We start from the raw sequence: 16,068 nt of genomic DNA, 5'->3' as shown, positions 1-16,068 counted from the left end.
CTTAGACTATAAAAGTAATATGTGTCAATTTTTTTAATAACATGTGAGATACACATATGAGTTTTTAATAAGATTTATTTCAACTTTATCCGTGTTGTTAAAAAAACATGTGCTTGTTAATGTCACTTTTATAGAATAGATTAAAGACAATTTCTCCTACCAGTCTAGAAGAAAACTCTTGTACATAGATAAATAAAAATTACTTTTTGTTGTCTGTCTCCAAAAACACTTTTTAGGAAAAAAAAAAAAATGTCCAAACGTTACCGAACACATTTTTGTTCCACCCCCAGTTTTTGTGAGAAAACCAGGTGACCAACCCAAACCCAACCCCCAACCCGCAACCGTCTCATTTCCTCGAGTATTCGGATTTCGGACACAGCAAAATGGAAGGGAATCCCAATCGAGCCGAAGCCGAGCGATTACTGGGAATCGCCGAGAAGCTCCTGCATAGCCGAGATCTAACCGGGTCGAGAGACTTCGCCATCCTCGCCCAGGAGACGGAGCCCCTTCTGGAAGGCTCGGACCAGATCCTGGCCGTGGCGGACGTGCTCCTCGCGGCGGAGAAGCGCATAAACAACCACCACGATTGGTACGCGATCCTCCAGCTCGATCGCCGCTCCGACGACCAGGACCTCATCAAGAAGCAGTATCGCCGCCTCGCGCTGCTCCTCCATCCGGATAAGAACAAGTGCCCCCTCGCGGATCAGGCCTTCAAGCTCGTCGCCGACGCCTGGGCCGTCTTCAACGACCGCTCCAAGAAGTCCCTCTATGACAACGAGCTCAGCCTCTTCTCCAAGGTCGATCTCGCCGCGCAGCAGTCGAAATTGCCTGTCCGCCGGAACCAGCACCCGAGCGAGAAAAGGGGCCAGCAGAATAGGGAGAGCCCGGAGGATCAACGGCTGAGATTGTCGAGCTTCTGGACGATGTGCCCCTACTGCTACAACCTCTACGAGTACCCTAGGGTTTACGAGGGCTGTTGCCTGCGGTGCCAGAATTGCCGGCGGGGCTTCCACGCGGTGCTCATCCCGTCCTTGCCGCCGCAAGTGCCGGGCCAGGAGGCCTACTATTGCTGCTGGGGGGTCTTTCCGATGGGCTTCGCTGTCGGAAATTCGGCCAATGTTCCGAAAAGCGCCACCGCGGCTGAAACGGGGTTTCCGAATTGGATGCCGCCGTTGTTTCACCAAACGCCGCCGCAAGAGAGTGGTGGGAACGGTGCGGCACCGCCATTGGCGCGGCCGGAAAACGTTTCGTTTGTGGGATTCCCCCCGAAGAAGAGAGGAAGGCCCCGGAAGCATCCAGTGCAAGCCTGATTGGTTCATTTGGCATTTTCTTCTTTGATGGTAACGATACAAAAAGCGTCAATTCGGAGAAAGGTGTGATTGAGATTAGCTGTTGGGTCTAAGGGGGAGATGAATCCGATAATCATGTTTTGTGATGATAAAAGCTGTTTCCTGTTGGACGGTGAGGATGGAGGGGAGGAGGAGGGTGTTGATCGTGGGGTTCGGGAAATTCGTAGGTATTATTGTTATTGTTGTTGTCGTCATGTACTTGTGTAGATTTCAGGTGTTTTTTTTACCTTAACTGATGGGAGTAAAGTGTAATTTTGTTAGTATGCAGCAAATGGGATTTCAGAAAGTCTTTTTGACATCACTCATTTGGGACTCCTCTTAATTCTGTGTTTAGTTGAAATGTTCATTTTCTGAAGCATTACTTGTGGATTTAGAAATTTTCAGAATGGGTTGTGTTCATCATTTTTTTTTTTTTTCTCGGGTTTTTGGCCTCAGTATGAGTGCACATAAGTTCTTATAACATCGTTTTGATCATCATCCTGCCTGTTATTTCTTCGGCATAATTGTGAAACTCAACAACTTATTTGTTTGTCTATATATCCTTTCAAGCTTGTATATAAATTTTGTTCATGATTTGATGGATAATCCCAGTTTGATTCTTACACGGGTGAGTTGCACGGATTTGGATTAGGTGATGTACTTTGTTGGTACAATCCAAGTTTACAACATTGTAATTTTTTTAATTTTCAAATTTTTATGCCAATTAAGCCAAATCCAGAATGCAGCAATGTTAATCACCAATTCCATTCATCTAAGCTTGCTTTTGAATAAAAGCTCTCTTCTCTCTCCTGAGAGAAGCTTTTTCCTGCAACTTTCTCCACGTCCTCAATGAGGTTTTCCACCTCTTCAGTGAGGGCTTTTCACCGCCTATGTGCGGCTGTCACCGGGGGAGGAGGGAGAGACCTTGTCTTCTCCCCCCTCCCCTCTTCCTCTCCGCGTAGTGCGGCCGTTTTTCCTCCCCTCTCCGTCGCAAGTTCTCTTTTTCTTTCTTTTTTTTTTCCCTGAGCAGCGGCACCACTGCCCCTTCTTCCTCGATCCACTTCACCCCGCCTAGTCGGCTTCCTCTGGCCATCCTCCACTCCCTATAGCCGCGTCGTTCACATTTTTACGGTTGTTCTCAGCTTCAGAATATTTCAAGCCCGATCTGTCGGCCCTCGTTCCTTCTCAGCTTCGACGCGCCACTCCAGGGCCTTCCCCAACCTCTCAGCCTTCCGTCGATGCCTTTCCTGCCTTGTTCCAACCACCACACGCACCGGCACGTGCACCTCAAGCTTCGCCAGCCTCCATCCAAGCTGCTGCCAGACGCTCCTCCATCCAACCCATCCTCTGGTCAAGCCGATGCTCAGTGGGTGTTTTTTTACTGTTTTCTTTATTTTCCATTTATTTTAAATTTTCTTGTGATTTCTAGCTTTTTGTGTTTTCTGCTGCTTGTTTATTTTATGGGTTGCTGTCTCCCAGCTCTGAGGTGTTTTGATCTTTTAGTGGAGACTTTTTTAACCGAATGTATGTTGGTTCTTCTCTTTACTGCAGTCCCTACAATTGACTACTACAGTACTCCTTCGGCTTCAACCCCTTTCTAGTGGTTGTTGTTGGTTTCAAGTAGGGGTTCAGATAGATTTGTCTTAATCTGTGCCTATGTTGCTTCTGTAACCGCCTTGAGAGGACCGAGTTACTTATTTGACCAATTTCTTACATTTTGTAATTATTATCGCACTGCTTTAGTTTGTTTTAGGTCTATTCTTGGGGAGGCCAACCCATTTTCGTTTCTAGAATAACCCACTTCTTCCTTTCGGATAAAGAGTCATTCCCTTTAACTCTTTTTTGTTAAAAAAAAAAACAAAAACCTTGCTTTGTGGTGACATAGCTTTTACTTTCAGTTCTGATTCTTTTTGAATAGATAAAGACTTTGGCTAGAATTGGTTCGTAAATAAATACCCTTTTCTACAAGAAGCCGCCGCCTTGACCCTCTTTCCATCTCTGACAGCAAATCCAAAGATGAAAGAAATAAAGAAAAGTTGCAGAGAATGGTCAAAAGACAAATTTTTTTTTTTTTTTTTGGAAGTATATACATAATTTTTTTGATGTTCATCAATAATGAAAAGTCTTTTTTTTTTTTTTTTATATAAAAAAAAAGAGGTCTGCGCTGTAGCATTAAGCACCTTTTTCTGTTGTTAACAAAAAAAAAAAAAAAACCTACCCTTACAGTCAATGTTAAGTGATAAAGATATCGGGGTATTGGAAGTCCGAGATGTCGAGGTCCAATAATTAGAGGCCACGATCTTCACTTGAAAGGAAATTTGTTGGAGTTGTTCCAGTCATTGCAGTCAGACGAAACGGCCCCAAGCTGGCTTAAAAATCTTGGTGGGATTCAAATCATTGGAATAGATGCCAAGCCATGACAACAAGAGTATTGCATTTATACAATAATATATTTCAAATTATCAATACTTAGCCTTACTTAAAGATTAATCTTTGAACATAAAAAATAAAAAATAAAAAATAAAATCTTTGTTTGAAGACTCCAGCTGGAGAATGTGAGGAGGATTGTGAATGCCCATATATATATATATATATATACTCCCTAGTTCAAATCTAATTAAATGGAGGAATTTCACCTTTTGTTTTTTTCGATCATGGATAAGAGTATACCAACACAATGTGTGGCTTGGCACAGTAAATGGGTCATAAGAAATGTGACACAGTTTAGTTTGTATGTAATAAGTGAATGGTTCAACCTTAATTAAGTTTTTTGAGCCTTAACAGGTCACTCTCTCAAGTATTTTCAACCATTAATATACCTTGAGAGTCTAATTTCTTGCGTATTCGAGAAGCAATTAAGCAAAGGTTGTGAAAAACTCAAAAGCAAAAGCCTTATTTCTCACATATTCATCTAATAAGCCAATGCCCAAGAAGAAAAGTGGATGTCACGTCACTCTTTTCTCTCATTTTATTTTGTCATTGCTCGATGGGGGATTCACTTTCCTATAAAGGAAACATAACCCGGAGAGAGAACACAACAAACCTAACTCGATATATTCATCATAAGTCAAAAAATATAGAGGGAAGAAAGCATCTTGCTCCTTTAGATTAGCCATGGAAACTCCGTTTTCCCTTCCTATTTTCTCTTTGCTGCTAGACAAATACATATCATACCAATCCAAGGGTATTGGTCTAAACTTTCAAGCAAGAAATCTTAGAGAGAGATAAATAGAGATTCTCATCTCACCCATATTATCCCGAAATATCTTCCGACCTTAGGAAAATTATGATAAATTTAACATTTTCCCATCAATTCATGGCTTAACACTTGTCAAAGATCAACAATTGTTGATTTGAGGTTATGCCATTCACTACTGCAATAACCTCGAATCTACTAGTGAGGTTGCAATGTCTTCATTTTGACAACAAAAAATGACAAAAATACATTTCATAGTAATTTTTTTTTAAAAAAAAAGAAGCCAAAATAGAGTGTATTTTTTGTTATTTTAGGTGATGGAAGGGGGATATTGCAATCCAAATAATAAATTAGGAGAGATATTGTAAAAAATAAAACATTCAAGAACATTGAAAAGGGAGGGTAGATAGAAAACCCTAGAAAATAAGAACTCTCTTCTAGGAAATCATTAGAAGTCTGGTGTAGGCATCAAGTTTTATTTTGTCTCTTTGGCTAAAATACCTAACAATTCTTCCAAAAACTATTTTTATCGGATCATGAAAAAATAATAATAATAATTTCATCTCATCCAGTGAAAGAAGTCATAGACCACCCACCCAAGGCCCGAGCTACATGGTGACACCGACCATACTTGGGCTTCAAGATGCTCTACGAAAAAAGTAGAAAACACTGGATGAAGGGCCACTTAGCCTCGCATGGGTTCGTTCGATATTATTAAGGTCCGCTACGTAACAATTCACAATTTTTTTTTTTTTTTTTTTTTGAGAAAAAAGAAAAAAGGGAAACCTCACTTTAAACCTCTGAACTACAATGCATTTTGAGAAGACTCCCACCAAATTTAAAAACTCTCAATTTACACCCATGGACTTTCAATTTCAATTAATTTACCCTATTCCGTTAGTTTTAGTCGTTAACTTTTAATGGAAATACCTAAAAAAATCAAATTACCCTTCAATTTTTATTTTTATTTTTATTTTTAATTTGTAATTAAGGATAAATTTGAAATTTTATATAAAAAAAAAAAGCAGGGGTATAAACGTCATTTTATCACTTTTAACGTTTAAAATCTGACTGAGGAGGTAAATTGATTAAAATTGAATGTTCAAGGGTATAAATTAAGAGTTTTTAAATTTCGGGAATGTGACTTCTCAAAACGCACGATAATTTGGGAATCTCAAATAAAGTTTTCTCAAAAACTAACTTTACAATTTATGTGACACTTATCATAATAATCGCTAAATAATTTGATTGTCCTTTCAATTTTTATTGCTCGTTGGAATATTGATTACTCTTCCATTTTGAATTTCAATTATGGAGTAATTATTTTTATTGCATGAAACTTTTTGAGATTTTTTTGTTTGTTTGCTAGTGCTCTCTTCTATTGAAATTGAGCCGCCCACATGCATATGAAGTCAATGCAACTATTTTCCCGAACAACATCCTAGAAACTTTCTATTGGTCTTTCTCCATTGATTCATGTTACATCCTATAATTATTTTATAATATTAATACCGTAGGCTCAATTAATTTTTTACAAGTCATTATTTTGAAAATATATATATATATATATATATATATATATAACAATTTGTTGAGACTGTCATATTAATGTGATATGAAATTGATAAATTACTGTAAATAGTAACATATCTCTTCGAGAAATGCTATGGATTAATAAGTTCTTCATATTTGATCCATAATTTTTTACAATCAACTATTAGATTTATAGACTAATGTGAAATCAGTGATAAACCTTACAAATCCAATAATTAATGATAAAAGAATATGACCAAATATGAAAAATTTATTAACTCATAATATTTCTCTATTTCTTCTCCACCTTGTCTTATAAAGCAGTCATAGGCCCACGTTGCATGATTATTGGTGGTAGGCGTGGAGTTGCCGTTATCTTATAATAGGAGTTAGTAGGGAGTTAATTTACTTAACCACTGGAAGGTTATTTAGTTCGGACAGTTACGTGCTGTAGTGTTAGACGTGTTATCACCTAACTGCCACCCGGGGGTGAAGTTTTATCGTTAATGTGTGTGACTCCTAATTGGGAACCCCATCAGCCAGGGCAGCCACTTTTCCACGCGACCTTTGACTTCGTTAAGCCCTACTGGAACCTTCTTTTCCTCCACGTGTCCCTCTCAAATTCCACGCGCTCTCTTGTTTTCCTCTCAACTTCCCAACTGGCACCAGCACCAACGATATCCAAACAGCATATTATTTCCGTTATCTAACGTATTTTCAACCGCTAGAAAAGCTAATCGAAATACGGGAAAAAAAATTGCTCAAGAATTGGCTTATTTTTTTAAGTAGAATTGGCTATTCGAATTGCATTAAAAAAAGGTTGGGAAATCTATTTGTCTAAGCAAAAGGGTTCAATAAAAATTGAGAATTAAAGCCAAAAAAAAAACAAAAAAGAAAAAAGCTAGGACAAATTTCTTATAAATTGGGTTAAGAAATTTGTTTCAATTAAATCTCTATAAGCGACATCTGTCCCTTAATATGTGAAAAATATATATTTTTAATAATATTAAAAAAGAAGAAGTGATTTTCACATATTCAAAAGACACGTGACACTTTGTTGAAGGAATTTATACAATCCAATTTATATGAAATTTATATCCTAAAGTTTAAATGATGCATTTCTATTTTAAACTCTTAATATATTAAAAAATTAATTCAAAAAAACATTCTTTTTACTTTTTGTGATATAAAATTACTAATTAAATTTGCACGTTCAAGTTTTATTAGCATATTATTCTTACTTAACTTGTTTTATTTTTCTTCTAAGACAAACGATTGTAAATAAAATTTAATTAGTTGTGTACTAAAATTAACGACATGCGATCGAAACCCATAAAAAAGACCAATTAAAATCAATAATAAGTATAACATATAAAATATCAAAGAAATAAAGAATGATAAAATCAATAAGCAAAAGATTATAAGTGATGAAATAAAATAAGACAATATATATATATATATATATATATATAATGGGTCTAGCTTTAGTTTGGGATCGATTTTTAAAGATCTTAAATATGCTACATCAGTTTTTTATTTTTGTTTTTGCTTTCAATTTTTTCTAAACCCTCGTAGCATGTCAATGTGGTGTTTGGTAAATGGGTTTGCCTAGACACTGTAGTTGATGTAGATTGATGTGAAAAAAAAAGTAATAATATTTTATATAAAAAAGTGAAAAAAAGTTGTATGGAAAAGTGAAAAAAGTTTTGTTTTGTAGTGATCTTTTTATTTGAATAATAATAAAAAGTAAATGATGTGATATAAAAAGTAAAAAAGTTAAAATGTTTTGATGTTAATTTTTTTGAAAAATGGTGATGAATAGTATATAGGCCAACTTCAACCCCTTTACCAAACAAGGCCGACATCCTCTTATTTTATTTTTCTTGAGGCCTTTTATTATTATTATTATTTGATAAACTTAATATAAAAGGTCTTTTGGTGCTTTTTATAAATTAAAGATCTTAGGTGTTGACCACATTAGCCTAACCATAAAACCGACCCTACTAAGAGTATTTCCAATGGAAGAACCAAATGTTATTTTTATCTAAAATAGCTCTTCAAATGTTTAAAAAACCTCATACATTGGATTAACAAAAAAAAAAAAGAAGGTAAAATTGATATTTGATTGGAATAGCTAAAAAAAAAGCTAAATGTAGCAGCACTTTTCAAATGAGATATTTTATTTTTCATTGTTTCTCTCACATGTTTTCTCTTTTTTCCCAAATATTTTCCTACTTTTTCTCCGCATGTTCTATTTTTCTCAAAAAAATTTCCATTTTTCCTCTCACATGTTATATTTTTCCCAAAACTTTTATTACTTTTAGTAATATTTTAATAGAATAGATATAAATATAGTTAATCGGATGTAGAGACATTTAAAAATGGCTTAGCTAAATTAGATAAAAGTGATTTTTAAGAAGTCATTTTATATAAAAATATAGCTCATCCATTGGGAATGCTATTAAGCAAATGCGCTTGCTATCGAGGACAAGTGAGTTTCGTAACTCTATCGATCTCTTGAGGTTCCTAATTACATGAATTTTTTTTTTATTTCAAGTAAATTTATTAATAATCTTATAAAAAATAGTCAGCAAATTTCATACATATAAAAACATTTTATATGATAGTAACAACAAGATAAACGAATCAAGCAAATCCATTTTGTTTCCTAGAAAAGTAGAATTACTCTTACTTTAATAGCAAGTGATATTTTTGGTGTGGTAAGAAATTTGAGTAACATTAGAAATATGATTTTTGTCGTCATTTATTCCAAAAGAAATATAATTTTTAAAATTACCTTAAAAAGTTATATTTATTTGAGGAGTCTAAACATGCATTTAATACTCAAAAAGTTATTAAAAAAAAAAATTACATGTTTGGTAAAACAATTTAAAAGCGCTTTTAAAAGTTCAAAAAACTTAAAAATGGTCAAAAACACATTTTTGATAAAAGCTTAAAAATATTTTTTTGCCAAAACTTAAAACCTTTATTAGAGCATGTTTGAGATTGTGTTGGAGAAATAGAGTTTTTAAGTTAAAATAAAATAAAAAAAACTTCGTTTTTAAGCCTTTACCAAAAGTGCATTTTGGTCATTTTTTAACCCTTAAAAATGCTTTTAATTTATTTTACCAAACTAATATATATATTTTTTCAAACAAACTTTTTAAATGTTAAACGCACATTTAAACCGATCAAACAAACGTTCAAACATGACAAAATTATACTTGTACTTCTAGTAATACGGAAGGGAAAAAAAAAAAAAAAATCCAAAATCCGAATCAACGGTCAAAAACCTAACAAGTCTGACCCCCACACGTAACAATCACCGACTGAACCCCTCTAGAGAACCAGCGAATATTCCGAACCACGCAATATGAATAATTTCTAGTTCGTTCGTGTTGAGAAACGCCTAATTGCCCTCTCGCCTCTCGCCTCATCTACGTTTCCAACTCTGGTCCCCTTATAAATTCCGAGCTTTCGGATTGATTTTGTGTACCCTTGAATTTTAATGGATTATTCCTCATTCGAATCATCTCAGCTGTTCCTCTTCTTCTTGTTCTTGTTCTTTTCTTCGCTTATTTCCATTCACTTCAATTCCGTCGATCTCTTGCGTCCTCAGATTCTCAGTCAATCTTGTAGCCCTTTCTGACAAACGAGCGGCCGTCACCAATGGGAAAGCGTAAGCCTCTTTTCCTCATTTTACTTCTATTTTTCCCTACGCATCTTGTTTGATCTTAGGGTTTCTGTTTGAACAAAGTTAATTATGCAGAGATTTAGGGGGTAAATTGAATTCGGCTTGAAATAATTTTCCTTTGATATTGCTTGGAAGTCGTTGGTGTTGATGTTATTGGAACTTGGCAGGTAATTCTCAGCGTAAGAATGCTGCGATGTTGGACAGCGATGATGATAATAGTAGTGTGAGTTCGTCGTCGACTACGCGGTCGGATCGATTGTCCGTGTTGGGGACTGAAGAAGTCCAATTAGATAAAGATAGTTTGCTGGAACAAGCTCTAGATGCTTTGTTTGAGAAGAGGTATTGTTTTATTTCAGTTGAATTGCTTCTTGTCAATGAATGGGCAATTTTTGTGTTAAGTTTCTAAAATTAGATTATGGAGAGAATTGTATCTTGTTAAGCTTGCATCTTTGTATGGAAATTATGTCTGAGGTGCTTTAAATTATTTATCTTTCTTCAACGGCTAAGTTTGAGACGATGAATTAAGCTGAATATTGGCCCTTTTTTTTTTTTTTTTTGTTGTTGTTGTTGTTGAAATTATTATTATTTCTTGGATAAAGGGGCTCTACAAGAGAGAAAGCTCTGGCAGCAATTATTGAGGCTTTCAATAGCAGCATGCAGCATCAGTTTCTGGAAAAGAAGTGAGTACCTTTTTATTGCCTTTTTGTTTCTTTGTTGAAATTTGCTTCTTTTTAGTCTCTTTTTGCTTCTTTAGGGCTAAGGCGGGTCCACTGTTCGGTTTATTAAGTTTTAAACCAATAATTTCAACCACTTATGACTGAAATCCATTTAGTTGTTTTGTCACAAGGCAACCAGAGAACAACTTAAAGAAACTCTGGTGTCATTATTTGTGATAACTAAGGGATACTCCAGGGCCGGGCTGTACATCTAGTTTCATTTTTGCCTCTGTTTAGTGTTGAACATACGTGATTATGCGGAGACAGAAGATATGCACTTGTATATAAATATTCTTGTGGATTCTCACAACCCGTTGGTGTTCTGCAGATTTGCTACTTTACTGCATCAGTGTCTGAGCTCCATTAAACGTGGGTCTTCTACAGAGATATCTTTAGCTTCACGTGCCATTGGTTAGTCACTTATCCTTATGTTGACTCATTTGCATTCTCTTCCAAATTGGATTAGATTTCAACATTGTAATCCATTTTTGTAGGATTGTTGGCATTGACTGTTGGCCCCGGGGATAACGCACATGAAATATTAGAGGAATCAGTCACTCCTCTTTCACAGGCTTTAAAATCTGGGCCTCAATCTTCAAAGAAATTGGTATATAGGCTTTTAAGATTCTATTGGTTTATGTTCATTTACTCGATTATCAGGACTTCATTTTATGCTCAACCTGTTGTTTTCTACATTCCATGGATTGTAATTTTAGTTGCTGGAGTGCTTGGCTGTCATCACTTTTGTTGGTGGAAGTGACACAGAAGAAACAGAAAAGTCAATGCAAGTAATGTGGCAAGTGGTTCATCCAAAACTTGGTCCCAATGTATGTATTTATGCTCGATACATGTACTTTTGAAAGTGTTTAGTCATGCCAATTTTGCTGCTTTTGGCTTTTTGTACAAATCAACTTATTAATGCTAGTGATTTGACAATTTAGTGTAGTTGCCATTTGCTTTCTTATGGCTTCATTTTTGAGAACATACATGACTTTGATCTGAACTTGAAAGAAAAGCTATGCTGTTTTTTGTCCTAGCCACTGGTTTTTTATGCAACGTGATGCTATTTCACATTTTAGGTTGCTGCATCCAAACCCTCAGCAGATGTCATAACTGCCGTGGTATCTGCTTGGTCCTTTCTTCTGACAACTATGGATGGATTTAAACTAAATCCCAAACATTGGCAAGAGTAAGATCTTGACTTCAGTCCAGCACTTTATTTTCGGTTGCCCTCCTTTTCTTTTAGTTGATAGCAATTCTTTCTTCCTGGAAAGTGATTGTGCACACCACACAACCACAGTACCACCTACACCATCTTATGCTTGGTGCTTTATATGGGTATGGCTGCTACCTAACTGATGCAGGAGCCTTGAGGAAGATGACACCTGCACAGTCTAGATGCAATTGACCTCAATAGTCCAAAACTGCCTCTTGTCCAACTTAATGAAAACGAACTTACATCTTTGGGTAATGATGCAGGTCAATATCATATTTCTCTAGCCTGCTAGACAAGGATGACCGGTCTGTACGCATTGCTGCTGGTGAAGCGCTTGCTATAATTTTTGAGAAGGGAAGTTTGGACAAGTTTTTTCGTGAAGCTAGAGATTCAACTGATGGCTCAATTCAAGGAAGCAAACCCCGAGAAGGATTTTCACATATACAAGGATTGAAGGGGAAAATCACAAATCAAGTCAGAAGCCTCTCTGCTGAGGCAGGTGGTAAAGGATCTGCTAAAAAAGATCTTAACAGCCAGAGGAACTTCTTTCGGGATATGTTGGAATTTTTGGAGGTACTTCTTTGGATTTCTACAAATATAGACGTCAACAGTTTTTTATTTATCAAAAAAGAAAAAGAAAAAAAAGACAATTGTTTGTGGAAAAGTAATAATAATCTAAATAATTATTTTAGGACGGTTATTGTCCTGAGACTTCAATGAAGATTGGTGGAGAATCATTACAGACATCATCATGGTCTCAACTAATACAGGTTTTCCATTACCACCACCACCACCTTTCTCCACTTATATATATTAGTTTTGTGAATGTTACCAACTTCCGATGTTTTATCTAATTTGAAAATGTAACAGTTGAACTTTTTGAAGCATTTTATTGGGGGAGGCTTTATTAAGCATATGCAGGTTGGTTTCCTGGAAATTATTCTTATCTGTTTTTCAATTTAGTCTTGCTTTGCTGGCTGAGTGATTATGGGAAATTTTATTGAGACAGGAAAATGAATTCCTTCAGGATTTCTTTGGGTTCAAACCAAAGAAGAAGAATCCTCTTGAGGATGAACATCGTGTATCTAGCGTTGAAAAGGTTGGTTCTTATCTGTATTGGTTTCTCCTAGCTGCATTTACCTCATCTTTGGAGTGATAAGCACCATTTGAGTTTTTGCTACTTGTCACATCTTGTATGTACTTTATTTGTGTAACTTTTTCTTCATTCTTCTACAGAGAATGTTTAAGTCACCGAACTCGGTTGTTAACAAGGCTAGGACCCAACTACTTAACAAGCAGCGAATGTTATCTGAGGTAGGTTTTTTCTCGATGAAAAGTTTATATGATTTCTTATCCACCTTTATTAGTATGCCAAGGAGTTTCTTTGAAAGAAAACAACCGTCAAGGACTTTCTTTGGTTGGGTTTAATAACGCACTTAAAAAATTATATTTATGAGGTCATCTAAATTAAGATTGCTAGACATACTTTACTTGCGCGTATGCAACCTTAATAATGTGGATGGGGTTGGTACTTTGGGGTGCTGTGTCTTTTTCTTTTTCTTTTGTGCATCTTTCCCCTCTTGCTTCTTTCTGTTCTTCTTGGTGAGTGGGGTGTGGCATGAGTGGCTAGGTCACACCAGCTGCCAACACTCGTGTAGTTCCTGGGTTTTACAGAACCTGCTAGTTCTGTGACTTTGTCTTGGGTGGATTAGGTGTGGATTTAGAAGTCCCCTGCACATCCAAGCTTGAATCTAGATTATAAATAGCGGAAAGCTTTTGCATCCAATCATATATTAGTGGAACCCAATGTTGAATCCAGTACATAGGAGCTCGAGACAAAATCTCAAGATGTGGATTGGGCTTGGAATTATATCATCATTCTTTTGTATTTGTAAAGGAATAGTGATTTACATTACATATAAAGAAATAAATGTTCCAAAATAGTCTGCTCATAATCAAACAAATGCATTTGATTTCTTATGGAAACAAATCCTGATCTGGGGTCTCAACTGTTTGAGATTTGGATCCTGAGAAACACTGTCGGGATGATGCATTTGTGTTCATAATATGTGCTTGTGCTGATCTGTAGCTTATGTGCTAGCTATATATGGCCAATAAAGCAATTTTTTGATTGTAGAGTCATTAATATCTTTTTCTTATCAAAAAAAAAAAAAAAAAAAAGATTCTCAGGCCAATTTTGTTCTGCATCAAGTAGTTCTGTTGTAAATATTTTTATGCAACTGCTGTTAACATGTTTACATACACTGGTATCACTAGGCTGTTCGATTACGATTTTGATGCTCAGTTCCTTGATTCTCCTTTTCTCGTGTTTGTACAGGGTCGAAACGTTGGTCACTATGCAGTCAATGGGGGTGATGAGGAGGTCTAGCCATCTGCACTTGCTTTAAAACTCTGATGTAATCATCAATCACATGGATCTCTGCCATCTAGTTATTATGCTTTGCTTCAACTCTTCTTTATTATCTTCACCACGTAGAGAGCATGTTTTTGTGTACTTGGTGGTGCATTCACATACATCAGATTTGTCATACTGTAGTTTGTACCATAATTGTCCTCGTTCTTCTTTGAGGCATTAATTGATATTTAAGGGAAATGCTAAACATCTCAAATTTTTTTCCCAAAAGTTGGTTCTCAAATAATGTGTCACCATCCCATGAGTTGGTGACACACTTCATAAAATAATAAATCTCATGATATGGTGACACATCATTTGGGAACTAACTTTTGTGAAAAAAATTTGGGATGTGTAGCACTCCTCGATATTTAATACTCTGTAGTTTCTCCCATAATTGTCCTCAATTGTTTCTTTGAGGCATTAATTGATATTTAGTTTCATAAAAAGCTTGTTATTTTGGATTATCACAGCTTTACATGGGTGATCCCTCCCTCTCTCTCTCTCTCTCTCTCCCTGGATATAAATCTAGTCAGCTTTTTCCCTGTTCTTTAGAGATGTTGCAGGAGTAGTTTTCTCCCCTGCCTCTGGGTGTTCATTTAGAGCAATCTATAGACTTTAGGGGGATTTTTCACCCTCCATTACCTCCTTGGTTCGTATGGTATTTGTTTCATTTTCGAAGTTTTGTCACATTGAATGAGTTTTTAGAATCGGTGGTTGGCTTTCACTTGTGGGTTTGATTTATACAAAAGCAAAGTGGACCAATATTTGGATTTTATACCTTGCAAGGGAATATCTCGATTTAAGCTTTTAGGGGCACTTTGGTGTAGCTTAAATCTGAGATGCTCGCTTGTTGTCTCTTTCTATTAATGACTTTTTTTTAAAAATGAAATAAAATAATTAGCTATCGGATTTGTAGGATTCACCATTTTACTCATTTGGGTCTTATCTATTCAATGACTGGTTTTTTTGTTTTTTTTTTTTTTAATGTATGGAAAAAGGACAAATAGGAGTTTTCATAAATTAATTAGTAGATTTTTCAAAAAGTTGTACGGAAGGATGACAAAAAAAGACGAACAGCAGTTCTTAGCTACCTTGATTTTGCCTTGCAAAACTTTGTCACTAGATGCTCCCTTTCATGATGCATTGCAGCCATTGTCGTAGAAGTTCATTTTCTTTCGTACCTAGGATGTTAAGATATTTTCTGGCGTTTAATGCTGCTGTGGGAAGCAATGAGAAATAATGAATAACGAACTTAATCTCATATTAATTCCAAAATAATAATAATAATAATAATAATAATGAATTAGTGTAGAGCTATCTGAAATACATAATTTACATTGGCAAAAAGAAGCTTTATTCAAAGTCATGTGTTAGTGGAAGGACATACGGTTACACTGAAGACCGTCTTTTAGAGAGGAGCTTTCATGAAAATGAGAAAGGGTTAGAAGGGTTTACTAGTGGGATCTGGTGAAGTTACTTCAACGCCCAAGTTACTAGGAGAATGGTGAAAATGTATTTTTGCATAGTTTCGTTAAGGGTTAGATTGCATACTCGCCAAGAGGTTGTTGCCTAACGTGGAGATTCCCCCCTCAATTTGTTAGGAGGGGCAACGTGGTGTGAGTGTTCGGTTAGCTAAGTTGGTGGGAGGGAGAATGGTTTGCTTGGAGACATTTTTTGGGTGAATTTTGGGTGAAGGTGTACTCAGATCCTGGTAGCTAGCTAGGCTATATGACGCCATACTGTTAGGTTGTTGAGCCCTTTATGACATGCAATCCTTCATACTTTTGAAGGCTAGCTGAGCTTTCCGATGAACGGACTCTCCCAGAGTCTGTTGGTATCAAAACCCTACAATAGTTTCTCAATTTTTTTGAATGATTGGTGTGCCAAATAATTCAAGAGAATTCGAAATGAGTGTTTTGAGCTTGATAGTAACCCATAGGTTTTTCCAGGATTTGTCAATATCCCGACC

General features: G+C 36.0%; 2 protein-coding genes across 2 annotated transcripts; both read left to right on the top strand.

The window, feature by feature from the left end:
- The first annotated feature begins 234 nt into the window (after nucleotides 1–234).
- LOC132189894 (uncharacterized) lies at nucleotides 235–1,718 on the top strand. Its single transcript, XM_059604725.1, has one exon. It carries the CDS (start codon nucleotides 384–386, stop codon nucleotides 1,308–1,310), a length of 927 nt encoding a protein of 308 aa, XP_059460708.1. The 5' UTR covers nucleotides 235–383; the 3' UTR covers nucleotides 1,311–1,718.
- A 7,683-nt stretch (nucleotides 1,719–9,401) lies between these two features.
- LOC132190397 (uncharacterized) lies at nucleotides 9,402–14,476 on the top strand. Its single transcript, XM_059605373.1, has 13 exons — nucleotides 9,402–9,736; nucleotides 9,919–10,090; nucleotides 10,351–10,431; nucleotides 10,796–10,878; nucleotides 10,962–11,074; nucleotides 11,184–11,294; nucleotides 11,547–11,656; nucleotides 11,947–12,256; nucleotides 12,376–12,453; nucleotides 12,554–12,604; nucleotides 12,693–12,782; nucleotides 12,920–12,997; nucleotides 14,022–14,476. Exons 1-13 carry the CDS (start codon nucleotides 9,727–9,729, stop codon nucleotides 14,070–14,072), a joined length of 1,338 nt encoding a protein of 445 aa, XP_059461356.1. The 5' UTR covers nucleotides 9,402–9,726; the 3' UTR covers nucleotides 14,073–14,476.
- Nucleotides 14,477–16,068: the final 1,592 nt, after the last annotated feature.

Source organism: Corylus avellana, chromosome ca8 (genome assembly GCF_901000735.1).
Source record: "Corylus avellana chromosome ca8, CavTom2PMs-1.0".
Classification (NCBI taxonomy): domain Eukaryota; kingdom Viridiplantae; phylum Streptophyta; class Magnoliopsida; order Fagales; family Betulaceae; genus Corylus; species Corylus avellana.
The sequence above is the reverse complement of the archived record's forward strand: the minus strand, read 5'-3'. Positions and strand labels throughout refer to the sequence as shown.